Source organism: Leuciscus leuciscus, assembly GCF_965113295.1.
Source record: "Leuciscus leuciscus genome assembly, chromosome: 3".
Lineage (NCBI taxonomy): Eukaryota > Metazoa > Chordata > Actinopteri > Cypriniformes > Leuciscidae > Leuciscus > Leuciscus leuciscus.
This window is the reverse complement of record NC_138727.1, coordinates 66,661,278-66,681,519: the sequence shown is the minus strand read 5'-3', so window position 1 is coordinate 66,681,519 and position 20,242 is coordinate 66,661,278. Positions and strand designations below refer to the sequence as shown.

Below are 20,242 nucleotides of genomic sequence, written 5' to 3'. Positions count from 1 at the left end.
TATATAATGAAACGTTGTGAAGTAATGTTATCCATTATAATGTTACACATTATTTCATATTCCACAGACACTCTCACCTGAGATGCAAAATGGCTCAAAAATTCAAAACAGACATTATTACTGGTAAAACGCATGTGACTTAAGTTCTTTATTTCATTTCCACACCTCGTATTTCCAGAGGGAAACGTGTTTGAAATAACACAAGAGTACCATACAAACAGTCAAATCAAAGAGTGTGAAATCCTGCTGACACTGAAACGCTGCTTAAAAAACAAAAGCCAGGACACAAACGCAAACAAAGTAAAAATGGTTTTAAAACGCCACGTCTGCGCAGCTAATTCACTCAAGCTCCGCCTCCTTGCTCCCGTTGCCGGTGGAAACGTCACCGCCCTCTGCTTTCTCTCCACACTTGTGCTCCTGCGTCTGATTGGCTGCTTCCTGTGGGCCTGTGCTCTGATTGGTGGGCTCCTTCGCTGCTTCCTGTGGGCCTGCGCTCTGATTGGTGGGCTCCTTCGCCACTTCCTGCAGGTTGTACTTGCGGAAGAGCATGTAGTCGGTGACGACACTGACGCAGCAGACACTCTTGATGATCTCTATGATGATGCTCAGCTCAGGGTTGCTCAGGTCCACCTTATGCAGCGGGTTCATCTTATCCACCAAACCTGAAAGCCATCGCAACACATTCATCTTACAAGAGACAGAAGCAAACAGTGCTCTTAAACCAAAGAAAACTGAATCATTCATTCAAGAGATTCTGCAAAAACACTTTCACAATGTGATTCATCCAGTAATGAAAGAAGTGAAGTATCTCTGAGTGAGTCATTGAACCATCATGATGATGATGATGATGATGACGTACCAGCGACGGCTTTGATGACGTCGTCCCTCTTGCTGTGGCTGCTGTTTCGGGCTTTGAAGCAGATCTGGTACGTGGCCCTCAGCGGCGCCTTGAACCAGCGCTCCAGATACTCGCTCAGAAACTTCTCCATGTCCTCTGGGAACGCTCGACACGTGCCGCTGACCGGCAGCATGCGCAGGATCACACGAGACTTCCTCTTCTTCGTCTGGTGCAGGTCCGACAGGATGTGATGAACCAGCTCCTCTGGGTCTGAGGGGGGGGAGAGATGGAGAGAGAGGGGGAGAGAGAGAGGGGGAGAGAGAGAGAGAGGGAGAGAGAGAGGGAGAGAGAGAGAGAGAGGAGAGAGAGAGAAGGGGGGGAGAGAGAGAGAGGAGAGAGAGAGACAGAGTGTTATCACCTGTTCAGGTGCAGCTCATGTGACGCTCTGACCTGACTCTCTCACCGACTCCATGCGTGCGAATGAACACGACGTTATTGGCTCCGCTGTCGACCGCACTGAACCTCTGCTGACGCTTCTTCATCGACGACTGAATCTGAGACACTTCCTTCTTCAGCGCAGCCTCAGCGTCTTCATCACCCTCCTCATCCTCACTCAGGCAGTCTGTGGGCTGGAACACACACACTATAATCTCTATAGTACACTACAGTAACACATCTCTATAGTGCACTACAGTAACACATCTCTATAGTGCACTATACTACAGTAACACCTCTATAGTGCACTATACTACAGTAACATCTCTATAGTGCACTACAGTAACACATCTCTATAGTGCACTATACTACAGTAACACCTCTATAGTGCACTATACTACAGTAACACATCTCTATAGTGCACTACAGTAACACATCTCTATAGTGCACTACACTACAGTAACACCTCTATAGTGCACTATACTACAGTAACACATCTCTATAGTGCACTACAGTAACTCATCTCTATAGTGCACTACAGTAACACATCTCTATAGTGCACTACACTACAGTAACACATCTCTATAGTGCACTACAGTAACACATCTCTATAGTGCACTACACTACAGTAACACCTCTATAGTGCACTATACTACAGTAACACATCTCTATAGTGCACTACAGTAACTCATCTCTATAGTGCACTACAGTAACTCATCTCTATAGTGCACTACAGTAACACATCTCTATAGTGCACTACAGTAACACATCTCTATAGTGCACTACAGTAACACATCTCTATAGTGCACTACACTACAGTAACACCTCTATAGTGCACTACACTACAGTAACACCTCTCTATAGTGCACTATACTACAGTAACACATCTCTATAGTGCACTACAGTAACTCATCTCTATAGTGCACTACAGTAACACATCTCTATAGTGCACTACAGTAACATCTCTATAGTGCACTACACTACAGTAACACCTCTATAGTGCACTACAGTAACACATCTCTATAGTGCACTATACTACAGTAACACATCTCTATAGTGCACTACAGTAACACATCTCTATAGTGCACTACAGTAACACATCTCTATAGTGCACTACAGTAACACATCTCTATAGTGCACTACAGTAACACATCTCTATAGTGCACTACAGTAACACATCTCTATAGTGCACTACACTACAGTAACACCTCTATAGTGCACTACAGTAACACATCTCTATAGTGCACTATACTACAGTAACACATCTCTATAGTGCACTACAGTAACTCATCTCTATAGTGCACTACAGTAACACATCTCTATAGTGCACTACAGTAACACATCTCTATAGTACACTATACTACAGTAACACCTCTATAGTGCACTACAGTAACACATCTCTATAGTGCACTATACTACAGTAACACCTCTATAGTGCACTACAGTAACACATCTCTATAGTGCACTACAGTAACACCTCTATAGTGCACTACACTACAGTAACACATCTCTATAGTGCACTACACTACAGTAACACATCTCTATAGTGCACTACAGTAACACATCTCTATAGTGCACTATACTACAGTAACACATCTCTATAGTGCACTACACTACAGTAACACATCTCTATAGTGCACTACAGTAACACATCTCTATAGTGCACTATACTACAGTAACACATCTCTATAGTGCACTACACTACAGTAACACATCTCTATAGTGCACTACAGTAACACATCTCTATAGTGCACTACACTACAGTAACACATCTCTATAGTGCACTATACTACAGTAACACCTCTATAGTGCACTACAGTAACACATCTCTATAGTGCACTACAGTAACACATAGTGCACTATACTACAGTAACACCTCTATAGTGCACTACACTACAGTAACACATCTCTATAGTGCACTACAGTAACACATCTCTATAGTGCACTACACTACAGTAACACATCTCTATAGTGCACTACAGTAACACATCTCTATAGTGCACTACACTACAGTAACACATCTCTATAGTGCACTACAGTAACACATCTCTATAGTGCACTATACTACAGTAACACATCTCTATAGTGCACTACAGTAACACATCTCTATAGTGCACTACACTACAGTAACACATCTCTATAGTGCACTACACTACAGTAACACATCTCTATAGTGCACTACACTACAGTAACACATCTCTATAGTGCACTATACTACAGTAACACATCTCTATAGTGCACTACACTACAGTAACACATCTCTATAGTGCACTAAACTACAGTAACACATCTCTATAGTGCACTAAACTACAGTAACACATCTCTATAGTGCACTACACTACAGTAACACATCTCTATAGTGCACTACAGTAACACATCTCTATAGTGCACTACACTACAGTAACACATCTCTATAGTGCACTACAGTAACACATCTCTATAGTGCACTAAACTACAGTAACACATCTCTATAGTGCACTACAGTAACACATCTCTATAGTGCACTATACTACAGTAACACCTCTATAGTGCACTACAGTAACACATCTCTATAGTGCACTACAGTAACACCTCTCTATAGTGCACTACAGTAACATCTCTATAGTGCACTACAGTAACACATATAGTGCACTATACTACAGTAACACATCTCTATAGTGCACTACAGTAACATCTCTATAGTGCACTACAGTAACACATATAGTGCACTATACTACAGTAACACCTCTCTATAGTGCACTACAGTAACACATATAGTGCACTATACTACAGTAACACATCTCTATAGTGCACTACAGTAACACATCTCTATAGTGCACTATACTACAGTAACACCTCTATAGTGCACAACAGTAACACCTCTATAGTGCACTACAGTACCACATCTCTATAGTGCACTACAGTAACACATCTCTATAGTGCACTACAGTAACACATCTCTATAGTGCACTACAGTAACACATATAGTGCACTATACTACAGTAACACATCTCTATAGTGCACTACAGTAACACATAGTGCACTACACTACAGTAACACCTCTATAGTGCACTACAGTAACACATCTCTATAGTGCACTACACTACAGTAACACATCTCTATAGTGCACTACAGTAACACATCTCTATAGTGCACTACACTACAGTAACACATCTCTATAGTGCACTACAGTAACACATCTCTATAGTGCACTAAACTACAGTAACATCTCTATAGTGCACTACAGTAACACATCTCTATAGTGCACTATACTACAGTAACACCTCTATAGTGCACTACAGTAACACACCTCTATAGTGCACTACAGTAACACATCTCTATAGTGCACTACAGTAACACATCTCTATAGTGCACTACAGTAACACATCTCTATAGTGCACTACAGTAACACATCTCTATAGTGCACTAAACTACAGTAACATCTCTATAGTGCACTAAACTACAGTAACATCTCTATAGTGCACTACAGTAACACATCTCTATAGTGCACTATACTACAGTAACACCTCTATAGTGCACTACAGTAACACACCTCTATAGTGCACTACAGTAACACATCTCTATAGTGCACTACAGTAACACATCTCTATAGTGCACTACAGTAACACATCTCTATAGTGCACTACAGTAACACATCTCTATAGTGCACTACAGTAACACATATAGTGCACTATACTACAGTAACACATCTCTATAGTGCACTACAGTAACACATCTCTATAGTGCACTACAGTAACACATAGTGCACTATACTACAGTAACACCTCTCTATAGTGCACTACAGTAACACATATAGTGCACTATACTACAGTAACACATCTCTATAGTGCACTACAGTAACACATCTCTATAGTGCACTATACTACAGTAACACCTCTATAGTGCACTACAGTAACACATCTCTATAGTGCACTACAGTAACACATCTCTATAGTGCACTACAGTAACACATCTCTATAGTGCACTACAGTAACACATATAGTGCACTATACTACAGTAACACCTCTATAGTGCACTACAGTAACACATCTCTATAGTGCACTACAGTAACACATATAGTGCACTACACTACAGTAACACCTCTATAGTGCACTACAGTAACACATCTCTATAGTGCACTACAGTAACACATATAGTGCACTATACTACAGTAACACATCTCTATAGTGCACTACAGTAACACATCTCTATAGTACACTACAGTAACACATCTCTATAGTGCACTACAGTAACACATCTCTATAGTGCACTACAGTAACACATCTCTATAGTGCACTACAGTAACACATATAGTGCACTACACTACAGTAACACCTCTATAGTGCACTACAGTAACACATCTCTATAGTGCACTACAGTAACAAATATAGTGCACTATACTACAGTAACACCTCTATAGTGCACTATACTACAGTAACACTTCTCTATAGTACACTACAGTAACACATATAGTGCACTATACTACAGTAACACATCTCTATAGTGCACTACAGTAACACATCTCTATAGTGCACTATACTACAGTAACACCTCTATAGTGCACTACAGTAACACCTCTATAGTGCACTACAGTAACACATCTCTATAGTGCACTACAGTAACACATCTCTATAGTGCACTACAGTAACACATCTCTATAGTGCACTACAGTAACACATCTCTATAGTGCACTAAACTACAGTAACATCTCTATAGTGCACTACAGTAACACATCTCTATAGTGCACTATACTACAGTAACACCTCTATAGTGCACTACAGTAACACACCTCTATAGTGCACTACAGTAACACATCTCTATAGTGCACTACAGTAACACATCTCTATAGTGCACTACAGTAACACATCTCTATAGTGCACTACAGTAACACATCTCTATAGTGCACTACAGTAACACATCTCTATAGTGCACTACAGTAACACATCTCTATAGTGCACTACAGTAACACATATAGTGCACTATACTACAGTAACACATCTCTATAGTGCACTACAGTAACACATCTCTATAGTGCACTACAGTAACACATAGTGCACTATACTACAGTAACACCTCTCTATAGTGCACTACAGTAACACATATAGTGCACTATACTACAGTAACACATCTCTATAGTGCACTACAGTAACACATCTCTATAGTGCACTATACTACAGTAACACCTCTATAGTGCACTACAGTAACATCTCTATAGTGCACTACAGTAACACATCTCTATAGTGCACTACAGTAACACATCTCTATAGTGCACTACAGTAACACATCTCTATAGTGCACTACAGTAACACATATAGTGCACTATACTACAGTAACACCTCTATAGTGCACTACAGTAACACATCTCTATAGTGCACTACAGTAACACATATAGTGCACTACACTACAGTAACACCTCTATAGTGCACTACAGTAACACATCTCTATAGTGCACTACAGTAACACATATAGTGCACTATACTACAGTAACACATCTCTATAGTGCACTACAGTAACACATCTCTATAGTACACTACAGTAACACATCTCTATAGTGCACTACAGTAACACATCTCTATAGTGCACTACAGTAACACATCTCTATAGTGCACTACAGTAACACATATAGTGCACTACACTACAGTAACACCTCTATAGTGCACTACAGTAACACATCTCTATAGTGCACTACAGTAACACATATAGTGCACTATACTACAGTAACACCTCTATAGTGCACTATACTACAGTGACACATCTCTATAGTACACTACAGTAACACATATAGTGCACTATACTACAGTAACACATCTCTATAGTGCACTACAGTAACACATCTCTATAGTGCACTATACTACAGTAACACATCTCTATAGTGCACTATACTACAGTAACACATCTCTATAGTGCACTATACTACAGTAACACATCTCTATAGTGCACTACACTACAGTAACACATCTCTATAGTGCACTATACTACAGTAACACATCTCTATAGTGCACTACAGTAACACATCTCTATAGTACACTACACTACAGTAACACATCTCTATAGTGCACTACAGTAACACATCTCTATAGTGCACTACAGTAACACATCTCTATAGTCCACTATACTACAGTAACACATCTCTATAGTGCACTATACTACAGTAACACATCTCTATAGTGCACTATACTACAGTAACACATCTCTATAGTGCACTACACTACAGTAACACATCTCTATAGTGCACTACAGTAACACATCTCTATAGTGCACTACAGTAACACATCTCTATAGTGCACTACAGTAACACATCTCTATAGTGCACTACAGTAACACATCTCTATAGTGCACTACAGTAACACATCTCTATAGTGCACTATACTACAGTAACACATCTCTATAGTGCACTATACTACAGTAACACATCTCTATAGTGCACTACAGTAACACATCTCTATAGTGCACTACAGTAACACATCTCTATAGTGCACTACAGTAACACATCTCTATAGTGCACTACAGTAACACATCTCTATAGTGCACTATACTACAGTAACACATCTCTATAGTGCACTATACTACAGTAACACATCATGCTGCTCACCTGCTCAGGGCCGTAGAGCGCGTCCGCGTACTCGTTGAGGAGGCTGAAGGCTTCGCTCGTACACTTGCGCTCGTTCATGTTGCAGGTGATGAGCACCCCCTGCGCGCCCACCTCCAGCTCACGGGAGCCCCTCTGTCTCTTGTGCGCGTGCCCGCCGAAGCGCTTCCTCGTCCTCTTGCGCGTGTCAGACATGACTAGCTTTATCAAACAAATCTCCTTGAGATTAAAAAAGTGGTGAAGAAACTCTGAGGATGTAAACGCGCTCCGGGCACGCGTGTGTTTGTGTCAGTCGCGCTTCAAGCGTTCCGGAGCACGCGTCATACAGGGCCACGAAAGGGACATATGATTACGAAACGCGTTTTGCACGGTTTCAAATTAGAAGTTCCATAAATATGCATCACACGAACTCTCTTTCATAAACAAAATAATGAAATGTGTATAAATAAAAAGTTTTGCTCAACACTTGAATCCTTTATGTATTAACAAGGCATTTGTAATGTATATGTTGTAATGCATTAAGCAATTTGTAATCAAAAAATTAAAATGCATTAGAATGAGCAGATTCCTTGTTATATGTTATGTTTTTTTTATCATGTTTTAATGCATTATTCGGTAACACATTACAATAATGCTCATTTGTTAACATTAATTTATGTATTAAACTAACAATGAGCAATACATTTGTTACAGTATTTATTAATATTAGTTCATAATAATCCAGCTGTTCATTGTTTGTTCACAGGGCATTAACTAATGTTAACAAATACAACCTTTGATTTTAATATTGTATTAGTAAATGTTCAAATTAATATATTAATTAACTAAGATTAATAAACACAGTAGAAGTGCAGTTCATTATTAGTTTGTTAACTAATGTCGTTAACCAATGAACCTTATTGTAAAGTGTTTCCCATTATTCTTTCTAAAGTTGTAACAATGAATAGATAAGATTATAATGTATTATAACTGTGGTTACAATTGTCCATTAACATACAGTTTTATCATCCAACGCAGGTGCATGATTAATACGTTTTTAATGCATTATTATATAGACGCCATCATGTAAAGTGTTAAAAAAAAATTTTATTTCAAGTCACCTTTTAAATAAATGCTTATTTACAATACAAAATATACAATCATCTGAGGGTGGTGGTCCTGCAGGCGTGTGTGTTCTGGCCGCTCATGACGGGCTGATGATGAGGTGGTGTGATGATGAGGTGGTGTGCTCATCTGAGGGCGGTGGACCTGCAGGCGTGTGTGTTCTGGCCGCTCATGACGGGGTGATGATGAGATGGTGTGCTGATGAGGTGGTGTGATGATGAGGTGGTGTGATGATGAGGTGGTGTGCTGATGAGGTGGGGTGATGATGAGATGGTGTGCTGATGAGGTGGTGTGATGATGAGGTGGTGTGATAATGAGGTGGTGTGCTCATCTGAGGGCGGTGGACCTGCAGGCGTGTGTTCTGGCCGCTCATGACGGGGTGATGATGAGGTGGTGTGCTCATCTGAACCTGCGTGAAGTTGGCCCCCCACCCAACGCAAAACGTCGTCAAACTATGCTCAATCGTTTGTGCTCCGTTTGTGCTGGTTTGTGCTGTAAAATTTTTCGTTTGTGCTGTTTCGGTTTTTTAGATATTAAAAAAATATTTTTAGGTCATTCTGAGGTCACTCAGCCCCCCCACATGCTCCAAATTCACCCAAAATAGTCTCGTTCGTTTGTGCTTCGTTTGTGCTGGTTTGTGCCGGTAAAATTTTCGTTTGAGCTGCGTTGGGTTTTAAAATATTATACATTCAATTATTGTTGATGACGTCACCAGCCCCCCCACATGCTTCAAATTCACCCAAACTATGCTCAATCGTTTGTGCTTCGTTTGTGCTGGTTTGTGCTGTAAAAAGTTTCGTTTGTGCTGCTTCGGTTTTTTAGATATTAAAATTATATTTTTAGGTCATTCTGAGGTCACTCAGCCCCCCAACATGCTCCAAATTCACCCAAAATAGTCTCATTCGTTTGTGCTTCGTTTGTGCTGGTTTGTGCCGGTAAAATTTTCGTTTGTGCTGCGTTGGGTTTTAAAATATCAGAAATTGAATTATAGACGATGACGTCACCAGCCCCCCCACATGCTCCAAATTCACCCAAAATAGTCTCGTTCGTTTGTGCTTTGTTTGTGCTGTTTTGTGCCGGTACAATTTTCGTTTGTGCTGCATCGGCCTTTAAAATATTAGACACTGAATGAAAAGCGAATTATAGACGGTGACTTCAACCAGCCTGCATTTCGTGAACGCACCACAGAGAAATGCACATTTCATACATACGCAGAGAGCAGTCTGTTTTCTTTCGTTTTGAATTGTTCTGTTTAAAAGTAGACATGTCTGTGATGCAAGTAGGCCTAGGCGCTGAGTTTCGGTTCATTTATGAGACCAACTGCAGTTTAGGCGCCGGCGCTTTGTCTGATATAGGCCTATTTACTTCTTATTTTGGCTATTAAATCCTGGCATTTGGTAGATGAAACAATGATTAAAATTAAGATACAATTAATACAAAACGAATTTCACCTTAAAGAAAGGCTTTGTGCTTTCTGTTTGAGGTCTCTGTGAAAGTTTTAAAGCAGTCTTTTAGTGCCGTTTTTAGAGCGGTCAGTCCGTAACGCAGTTCTCCGTCCGTTACATTGTTTTTTCCTCATAAATGCAAACACGAAAAATTAAATAAAATGAATAATTTATGTTCTGCGGAGAGACAACGCTTCTTCATCCGGTAGGTAGGCTAGTATTACTTTTGGTTTGCGCAGTGTAATTAATAGAATTACTAAACAAAATGTAACGCACATGCTATTTCCCTCATAAATATAAAACGCATGAGTAGACTGATATTTTTCTAATGTCTGGACTCCTTTATTAAGGGAGAAGCCTATGGATATATAACAGACGTTTCAATATATTGGTATTAAGTGCATTTTCTGATCATTTATAGGCTACTTAAAGTTTTGACTTGCAAATGTCACGTCCATAACGCTGGAATTGACCAATTTTAAAGAATTTATCCTCAACTATTTTTGTGGTGTAAGTCTATGTATTTTATAATGTTAACTTCAAATAATAGTGATATGAAGATGTAGTAGCATTGGATCTGGACTCTGGAGTTGGAAGGGGTGTGTCGCGATTCTGCCTTCTCACACCGCAACACAGGTTCGTGGATGGAGCGTCGGGATTTCGGTTTCATATTGCATATTGTTACAGCCCTAGTCGTTTTAGAAATGTTAAGTTCTACTTCTGTAGTTATTTTGGTGAAAGTAACTGGAGTAGCTAATGCATACAATTCTGAGACAGCCTTTATTGTAAGGTAAATAATTACCTTTAAATAAAAGTAATAAAGTAATCTGTAATGTATTACAGTTTGGGAGTGCTGCTGATATTGTGAAAAATGATTAGCCTATAAATAGATATTTTCATATAATTCATATTTTAATGTTTTAATATAGGCCTAATTCAAATGTAATTTATTCCTGTAATGTCAAAGGTGAATTTTCTGCATCATTACTCCAGTTTTCAATGTCACATTATTCTTTAGAAATCATAAGATGTTGATTTTGTGCTCAATTATTATTGGTGCTCACTGCTCCGTTAAGAAAGGCTCTTATTTTGTATTGTATTTTGTATTACCTATTTTAATAAATATTGCGTGTTTTATTTGTGTGTTTTTTTATGTTTAATATTTTTTGTGGAAAATTACATTTTTGATAATTTTTTCACTTTTGATTAATTTAATCCGTTTCGGTCTTACCTTGTTACTTCAACTAGCTACTGTAAAAAAAAAAAAAAAATATATATATATATATATATATATATATATATATGTGTGTGTGTGTGTGTGTGTGTGTGTTGCAGCACAGACGAAGACAAACGATTGAGCATGTTTGGGGTGAATTTGGAGCAGGTGGGGGGCTGGTGAATTCACCGTCTATAATTCGCTTTTCATTCAGTGTCTAATATTTTAAAGGCCGATGCAGCACAAACGAAAATTGTACCGGCACAAAACAGCACAAACAAAGCACAAACGAACGAGACTATTTTGGGTGAATTTGGAGCATGTGGGGGGGCTGGTGACGTCATCGTCTATAATTCAATTTCTGATATTTTAAAACCCAACGCAGCACAAACGAAAATTTTACCGGCACAAACCAGCACAAACGAAGCACAAACGAATGAGACTATTTTGGGTGAATTTGGAGCATGTGGGGGGGCTGAGTGACCTCAGAATGACCTAAAAATATAATTTTAATATCTAAAAAACCGAAGCAGCACAAACGAAACTTTTTACAGCACAAACCAGCACAAACGAAGCACAAACGATTGAGCATAGTTTGGGTGAATTTGAAGCATGCGGGGGCTGGTGACGTCATCAACAATAATTGAATGTATAATATTTTAAAACCCAACGCAGCACAAACGAAAATTTTACCGGCACAAACCAGCACAAACGAAGCACAAACGAACGAGACTATTTTGGGTGAATTTGGAGCATGTGGGGGGCTGAGTGACCTGAGAATGACCACATATTATTATTTTAATATCTAAAAAACCGGAGCAGCACAAACGAAACTTTTTACAGCACAAACCAGCACAAACAAAGCACAAACGAACAAGACTATTTTGGGTGAATTTGGAGCATGTGGGGGGGCTGGTGACGTCATCGTCTATAATTCAATTTCTGATATTTTAAAACCCAACGCAGCACAAACGAAAATTTCACCGGCACTAACCAGCACAAACGAAGCACAAACAAACGAGACTATTTTGGGTGAATTTGGAGCATGTGGGGGGGCTGAGTGACCTCAGAATGACCTAAAAATATTTTTTTAATATCTAAAAAACCGAAACAGCACAAACGAAAAAATGTACAGCACAAACCAGCACAAACGGAGCACAAACGATTGAGCATAGTTTGACGACGTTTTGCGTTGGGTGGGGGGCCAACTTCACGCAGGTCTCATACGAGGGCGGTGGTCCTGCAGGCGTGTGTGTTCTGGCCGCTCATGACGGGGTGATGATGAGGTGGTGTGCTCATCTGAGGGCGATGGACCTGCAGGCGTGTGTGTTCTGGCCGCTCATGACGGGGTGATGATGAGGTGGTGTGATGATGAGGTGGTGTGCTCATCTGAGGGCGATGGACCTGCAGGCGTGTGTTCTGGCCGCTCATGACGGGGTGATGATGAGGTGGTGTGCTCATCTGAGGGCGGTGGTCCTGCAGGCGTGTGTGTTCTGGCCGCTCATGACGGGGTGATGATGAGGTGGTGTGCTCATCTGAGGGCGATGGACCTGCAGGCGTGTGTGTTCTGGCCGCTCATGACGGGGTGATGATGAGGTGGTGTGATGATGAGGTGGTGTGCTCATCTGAGGGCGATGGACCTGCAGGCGTGTGTTCTGGCCGCTCATGACGGGGTGATGATGAGGTGGTGTGCTCATCTGAGGGCGATGGACCTGCAGGCGTGTGTTCTGGCCGCTCATGACGGGGTGATGATGAGGTGGTGTGCTCATCTGAGGGCGGTGGTCCTGCAGGCGTGTGTGTTCTGGCCGCTCATGACGGGGTGATGATGAGGTGGTGTGATGATGAGGTGGTGTGCTCATCTGAGGGCGGTGGACCTGCAGGCATGTGTGTTCTGGCCGCTCATGACGGGGTGATGATGAGGTGGTGTGATGATGAGGTGGTGTGCTCATCTGAGGGCGGTGGACCTGCAGGCGTGTGTGTTCTGGCCGCTCATGACGGGGTGATGATGAGGTGGTGTGCTCATCTGAGGGCGGTGGACCTGCAGGCGTGTGTGTTCTGGCCGCTCATGACGGGGTGATGATGAGGTGGTGTGCTCATCTGAGGGCGGTGGTCCTGCAGGCGTGTGTGTTCTGGCCGCTCATGACGGCGTGATGATGAGGTGGGGTGATGATGAGGTGGTGTGCTCATCTGAGGGCGGTGGACCTGCAGGCGTGTGGTGTTCTGGCCGCTCATGACGGGGTGATGATGAGGTGGGGTGATGATGAGGTGGTGTGATGATGAGGTGGTGTGCTCATCTGAGGGCGGTGGACCTGCAGGCGTGTGTGTTCTGGCCGCTCATGACGGGGTGATGATGAGGTGGTGTGATGATGAGGTGGTGTGCTCATCTGAGGGCGGTGGACCTGCAGGCGTGTGTGTTCTGGCCGCTCATGACGGGGTGATGATGAGGTGGTGTGATGATGAGGTGGTGTGCTCATCTGAGGGCGGTGGACCTGCAGGCGTGTGTGTTCTGGCCGCTCATGACGGCGTGATGATGAGATGGTGTGCTCATCTGAGGGCGGTGGACCTGCAGGCGTGTGTGTTCTGGCCGCTCATGACGGGGTGATGATGAGGTGGTGTGCTCATCTGAGGGCGGTGGACCTGCAGGCGTGTGTGTTCTGGCCGCTCATGACGGGGTGATGATGAGGTGGGGTGATGATGAGGTGGTGTGCTCATCTGAGGGCGGTGGACCTGCAGGCGTGTGTGTTCTGGCCGCTCATGACGGGGTGATGATGAGGTGGTGTGATGATGAGGTGGTGTGCTCATCTGAGGGCGGTGGACCTGTAGGCGTGTGTGTTCTGGCCGCTCATGACGGCGTGATGATGAGGTGGGGTGATGATGAGGTGGTGTGCTCATCTGAGGGCGGTGGACCTGCAGGCGTGTGGTGTTCTGGCCGCTCATGACGGGGTGATGATGAGGTGGTGTGCTCATCTGAGGGCGGTGGACCTGCAGGCGTGTGTGTTCTGGCCGCTCATGACGGGGTGATGATGAGGTGGTGTGCTCATCTGAGGGCGATGGACCTGCAGGCGTGTGTGTTCTGGCCGCTCATGACGGGGTGATGATGAGGTGGTGTGATGATGAGGTGGTGTGCTCATCTGAGGGCGATGGACCTGCAGGCGTGTGTTCTGGCCGCTCATGACGGGGTGATGATGAGGTGGTGTGCTCATCTGAGGGCGATGGACCTGCAGGCGTGTGTTCTGGCCGCTCATGACGGGGTGATGATGAGGTGGTGTGCTCATCTGAGGGCGGTGGTCCTGCAGGCGTGTGTGTTCTGGCCGCTCATGACGGGGTGATGATGAGGTGGTGTGATGATGAGGTGGTGTGCTCATCTGAGGGCGGTGGACCTGCAGGCATGTGTGTTCTGGCCGCTCATGACGGGGTGATGATGAGGTGGTGTGATGATGAGGTGGTGTGCTCATCTGAGGGCGGTGGACCTGCAGGCGTGTGTGTTCTGGCCGCTCATGACGGGGTGATGATGAGGTGGTGTGCTCATCTGAGGGCGGTGGACCTGCAGGCGTGTGTGTTCTGGCCGCTCATGACGGGGTGATGATGAGGTGGTGTGCTCATCTGAGGGCGGTGGTCCTGCAGGCGTGTGTGTTCTGGCCGCTCATGACGGCGTGATGATGAGGTGGGGTGATGATGAGGTGGTGTGCTCATCTGAGGGCGGTGGACCTGCAGGCGTGTGGTGTTCTGGCCGCTCATGACGGGGTGATGATGAGGTGGGGTGATGATGAGGTGGTGTGATGATGAGGTGGTGTGCTCATCTGAGGGCGGTGGACCTGCAGGCGTGTGTGTTCTGGCCGCTCATGACGGGGTGATGATGAGGTGGTGTGATGATGAGGTGGTGTGCTCATCTGAGGGCGGTGGACCTGCAGGCGTGTGTGTTCTGGCCGCTCATGACGGGGTGATGATGAGGTGGTGTGATGATGAGGTGGTGTGCTCATCTGAGGGCGGTGGACCTGCAGGCGTGTGTGTTCTGGCCGCTCATGACGGGGTGATGATGAGGTGGTGTGATGATGAGGTGGTGTGCTCATCTGAGGGCGGTGGACCTGCAGGCGTGTGTGTTCTGGCCGCTCATGACGGCGTGATGATGAGATGGTGTGCTCATCTGAGGGCGGTGGACCTGCAGGCGTGTGTGTTCTGGCCGCTCATGACGGGGTGATGATGAGGTGGTGGGCTCATCTGAGGGCGGTGGACCTGCAGGCGTGTGTGTTCTGGCCGCTCATGACGGGGTGATGATGAGGTGGGGTGATGATGAGGTGGTGTGCTCATCTGAGGGCGGTGGACCTGCAGGCGTGTGTGTTCTGGCCGCTCATGACGGGGTGATGATGAGGTGGTGTGATGATGAGGTGGTGTGCTCATCTGAGGGCGGTGGACCTGTAGGCGTGTGTGTTCTGGCCGCTCATGACGGCGTGATGATGAGGTGGGGTGATGATGAGGTGGTGTGCTCATCTGAGGGCGGTGGACCTGCAGGCGTGTGGTGTTCTGGCCGCTCATGACGGGGTGATGATGAGGTGGTGTGCTCATCTGAGGGCGGTGGACCTGCAGGCGTGTGGTGTTCTGGCCGCTCATGACGGGGTGATGATGAGGTGGGGTGATGATGAGGTGGTGTGATGATGAGGTGGTGTGCTCATCTGAGGGCGGTGGACCTGCAGGCGTGTGTGTTCTGGCCGCTCATGACGGGGTGATGATGAGGTGGGGTGATGATGAGGTGGTGTGCTCATCTGAGGGCGGTGGACCTGCAGGCGTGTGTGTTCTGGCCGCTCATGACGGGGTGATGATGAGGTGGGGTGATGATGAGGTGGTGTGCTCATCTGAGGGCGGTGGACCTGCAGGCGTGTGTGTTCTGGCCGCTCATGACGGGGTGATGATGAGGTGGTGTGCTCATCTGAGGGCGGTGGACCTGCAGGCGTGTGTGTTCTGGCCGCTCATGACGGGGTGATGATGAGGTGGGGTGATGATGAGGTGGTGTGCTCATCTGAGGGCGGTGGACCTGCAGGCGTGTGTGTTCTGGCCGCTCATGACGGGGTGATGATGAGGTGGTGTGCTCATCTGAGGGCGGTGGTCCTGCAGGCGTGTGTGTTCTGGCCGCTCATGACGGGGTGATGATGAGGTGGTGTGATGATGAGGTGGTGTGCTCATCTGAGGGCGGTGGTCCTGCAGGCGTGTGGTGTTCTGGCCATGATCAGCCCACTCTCCCACTGGAAGAAGCCGCAGCTGTGGCGTGTGACGGGGCAACAGAAGAACACACGCCCGTGGTTCGGGCCCCCGTTCCCCACCGTCAGGCGCCGGGCCCTGCGGCCACACACACACAGAGGAGCCGTGCGCTTCCCAGAGAGACTGGCAGCAGCGGGGCCAGGGGGGCGGAGCCTGCTGGGGGGCGGGGCTCTGGGGGGCGTGTCTCTGTGAACGCGGAACGGGGCGTGGCCTAAGAAGCGAGAGAGTGGGCCATACGGGTCAGTGTGTGTGAGAGTGTGTGAGTGTGTGTGTTTGTGCGGGACCGGTCTGGGTGTTTTAAAGAGACTGGTGGAGACACAGGAGATGCTGGGTTTGAGCCAGTCTGATGTGGTTTTGATGGGTTGGTTCTCATCAGGCTCTGCCCCCAGAGCAACAGGCTCCTCCCCCTCCTCGGTCAGCAGGACTCCGTCGCTCCAGCAGGCGTCAGGGGTATCGGGGTCGTAGGTCGTGTCGGAGAGCCCGGCCAGCGCAGTGTTGCTGGTCTTCCCCAGCGCTGTGTTTGTGCTGGAGAGGACGGTGACCAGCGACACAAGCGCTCGACACACACTCGTCTGCGGAGCGTCACACACACTCGGAGCAGAGCGACACACACTCGTCTGCGGATCGTCACACACACTCGGAGCAGAGCGACACACACTCGTCTGCGGAGCGTCACACACACTCGGAGCAGAGCGACACACATTCGTCTGCGGAGCGTCACACACACTCGGAGCAGAGCGACATACACTCGTCTGCGGAGCGTCACACACACTCGGAGCAGAGCGACACACACTCGTCTGCGGAGCGTCACACACACTCGGAGCAGAGTGACACACACTCGGCGCTGCACAGATGTTTCCCCGCTGAGGTCTGGCCTTCACCAGCGCCTGAGAGAGAGAGAGAGAGAGAGAGAGAGAGAGAGAGAGAGATGCTGCTGTAATAAACGTCAGCGCTGGCTCCTGATTGGCTGTTATGTCATACAGGGGGCGGAGTCACCTGTCTGTGATGTCATGCAGGGGGCGGAGGCACTCACCCGCTGCAGTGTCTTGGTGATGGTCAGACAACAGCCGTCACACACCATCCTCCACGCCAGCAGAGCCGTGTTCCTAGCGTCCACCAGACCTGATACATCAGAGAGTGTATGAGTGAGAGAGTGTGTGTGTGTTCAGTATTAAGTGTGTAGTGTGTTCAGTGTTCAGTGTTTAGCATGTGTGTTCAGTATTTAGTGTGTGTGTTGTGTAGTGTGTGTGTGTTCAGTGTTTAGTGTGTGTGTACAGCTTTCCTGTAGCTCAGTGGTAAGAGCATTGCGTTAACAACGTAAGGTTGTGGGTTCGATCCCAGGGGATTGCACATACCTATGTATAAATGTATAGGATAATGCAATGTAAGTCGCTTTGGATAAAAGCGTCTGCCAAATGCATAAATGTAAATGTAAATTTAGTGTGTGTGTTGTGTAGTGTGTGTTGTGAAGTGTGTGTGTTCAGTGTTTAGTGTGTGTGTACCTGAGTGCTCTCGGCCAGTGAAATGGATGCCGAGGTCCAGCAGAGCTCCTCTCAGACCCTTGGGCTTCCTGTTATAGAACAGCTGACACACACACTAGAGTCACACACACACCAGAGTCACACACAACAGAGTGTAGCCTGTGCTGGAGAGCTGTGTGTGTGTGTGTGTTACCTTGTATGTGGCTCGCAGGTCGATCCAGCTCTTCAGAGCTCCAGGAACTCTCAGCTGCTTCCGCTTGCACTCGTACAGCAAACAAACACCCAAATCCCAGTCTACATCAACACACACACATTACATATGAACCTTCCACATCAACACAAACGCGTTACACATGAACCTTCTACATCAACACACACACACACACTCACACATACGCGCATTACACATTGTGGCAAGGGGTTTTCCCTCTTCGAGCTTCTTTATGGTCGTCAGCCCCGCGGGGTTTTAGAAGTCTTGAAAGAAACTTGGGAGGACGGACCTTCGGAAATGAAATTCAGTATGTTCTAGACCTGCGAGCAAAACTCCATACACTGGGGCGGCTCTCGGTGGAGAATTTGCTACAGGCTCAGAACAGACAAAGCCAGCTGTACAACAGGGGAACCAAACTGCGAACATTTACACCGGGAGAAAAAGTACTTGTATTGCTCCCAACGTCCAGCTCGAAATTATTAGCGAAGTTTTGAGGTCACACAGCGAATAGGAGATCTCAATTATGAAGTGGCTCGAACGGATAGGGGCGGGACACGCCAGATATACCACCTCAACCTCCTCAAAAAATGGAGCGAAGAGGAATCAGAGATGCTAGCGACGGTAGTGAGTGGAGAGGAGGATCTCGGGCCAGAGGTGAGCCACAAAGAACAATCTCTCGCCCTGGCCTCGCATCACCTCTCACCTTCACAGCTCACTGATCTAGTCAAATTACAAGCAGAGTTTGCGGACGTGTTTTCGCCCCCTACCTGGCCGAACCAATTTGATTCAGCACCATATTGAGACAGAGCCGGGCGTGACCGTACCGCCTGCCTGAACACAAAAAAAAGGTTGTTGAGGCAGAATTAGAAGCTATGCTGGACCTGGGGGTAATAGAGGAGTCACACAGCGACTGGGCGAGTGTAATGGGAATTTTAGATTTTCATTGATTTACAGTATTGATTTTCATTTATTTCAGTAAGACATTGAAATGATCCTTGCAGGACTGTACGTGGTCTGCCAACATATGACTAATGTGTGTGTGTTTTTAAACACTGGGAAACAGGTGAGACGTCAGGAGGAGGCAGATTGAAGGGTCAGAGGCCGTCCAATTTAGAACTTGTGAGTTTGTAAGAATAAACTCAGCAGGATCAGATCACTAGCAGAGAAACTTTCCCTTGTTTAGATAAGGGCCTGTAAGCAGAAGACCCTGAAAGCAGTATAAAGACTCCTCTGCCCTCCCTCTAGTCGTCGCACTTGTTTCACAGACTGTACTTGTGACTTCTGTGTCTCAACTGGGCCTTCTTGCAAGAATAAAATACTTTTTAATGATCATTTGAATTTCAGAGTGTCTCTTACGCAGTTGATGATTGTTTAATGAATTTTTGCCACAACAGCGAGCCCGATAGTTTTAGTACCAAAAACGGACGGCTCGGTGTGTGTCTGTGTTGACTACCGCAGGGTGAAGGCTGTGTTGAAGTCCAACGCATATCCAATGCCGCGGAGTTGCTAGATCGGCTAGGCACGGCTCGATTTTACTCGACATAGGACTTAACAAAAGGATATTGGCAGATCCCCTTAACTCCAATGTCCAAAGAAAAAACAGCCTTCACCACGCCGTTCGGATTGCGCCAATTTGTTACGCTTCCTTTCGGGTTATTCGGGGCACTGGCGACGTTTCAGCGCCTCATGGA

The 20,242-nt window shown here is 45.8% G+C and overlaps 2 protein-coding genes across 2 annotated transcripts in view; both read right to left on the bottom strand.

Moving 5' to 3' along the window:
• Positions 1-114: 114 nt before the first annotated feature.
• Positions 115-8,188, bottom strand: thumpd1 (THUMP domain containing 1). The gene is made up of 4 exons (XM_082164328.1): positions 7,845-8,188; positions 1,302-1,467; positions 860-1,108; positions 115-662 (listed from the first exon to the last, which is right to left on the bottom strand). The coding sequence occupies exons 1-4, from the start codon at positions 8,034-8,036 to the stop codon at positions 340-342; spliced, it is 930 nt and encodes a 309-aa protein (XP_082020454.1). The 5' UTR covers positions 8,037-8,188; the 3' UTR covers positions 115-339.
• Positions 8,189-16,726: 8,538 nt separating this feature from the next.
• The window catches only part of eri2 (ERI1 exoribonuclease family member 2), an 8,098-nt gene continuing 4,582 nt past the window's right edge, over positions 16,727-20,242 (bottom strand). Inside the window, exons 6-9 of the mRNA XM_082165214.1 lie at positions 18,534-18,634; positions 18,362-18,443; positions 17,893-17,981; positions 16,727-17,746 (exon numbers count right to left, since the gene is read on the bottom strand). Of these exons, the coding sequence (XP_082021340.1) occupies positions 16,781-17,746; positions 17,893-17,981; positions 18,362-18,443; positions 18,534-18,634 (1,238 nt within the window). The 3' untranslated portion in view covers positions 16,727-16,780. The remainder of the gene's footprint in view (positions 17,747-17,892; positions 17,982-18,361; positions 18,444-18,533; positions 18,635-20,242) is intronic.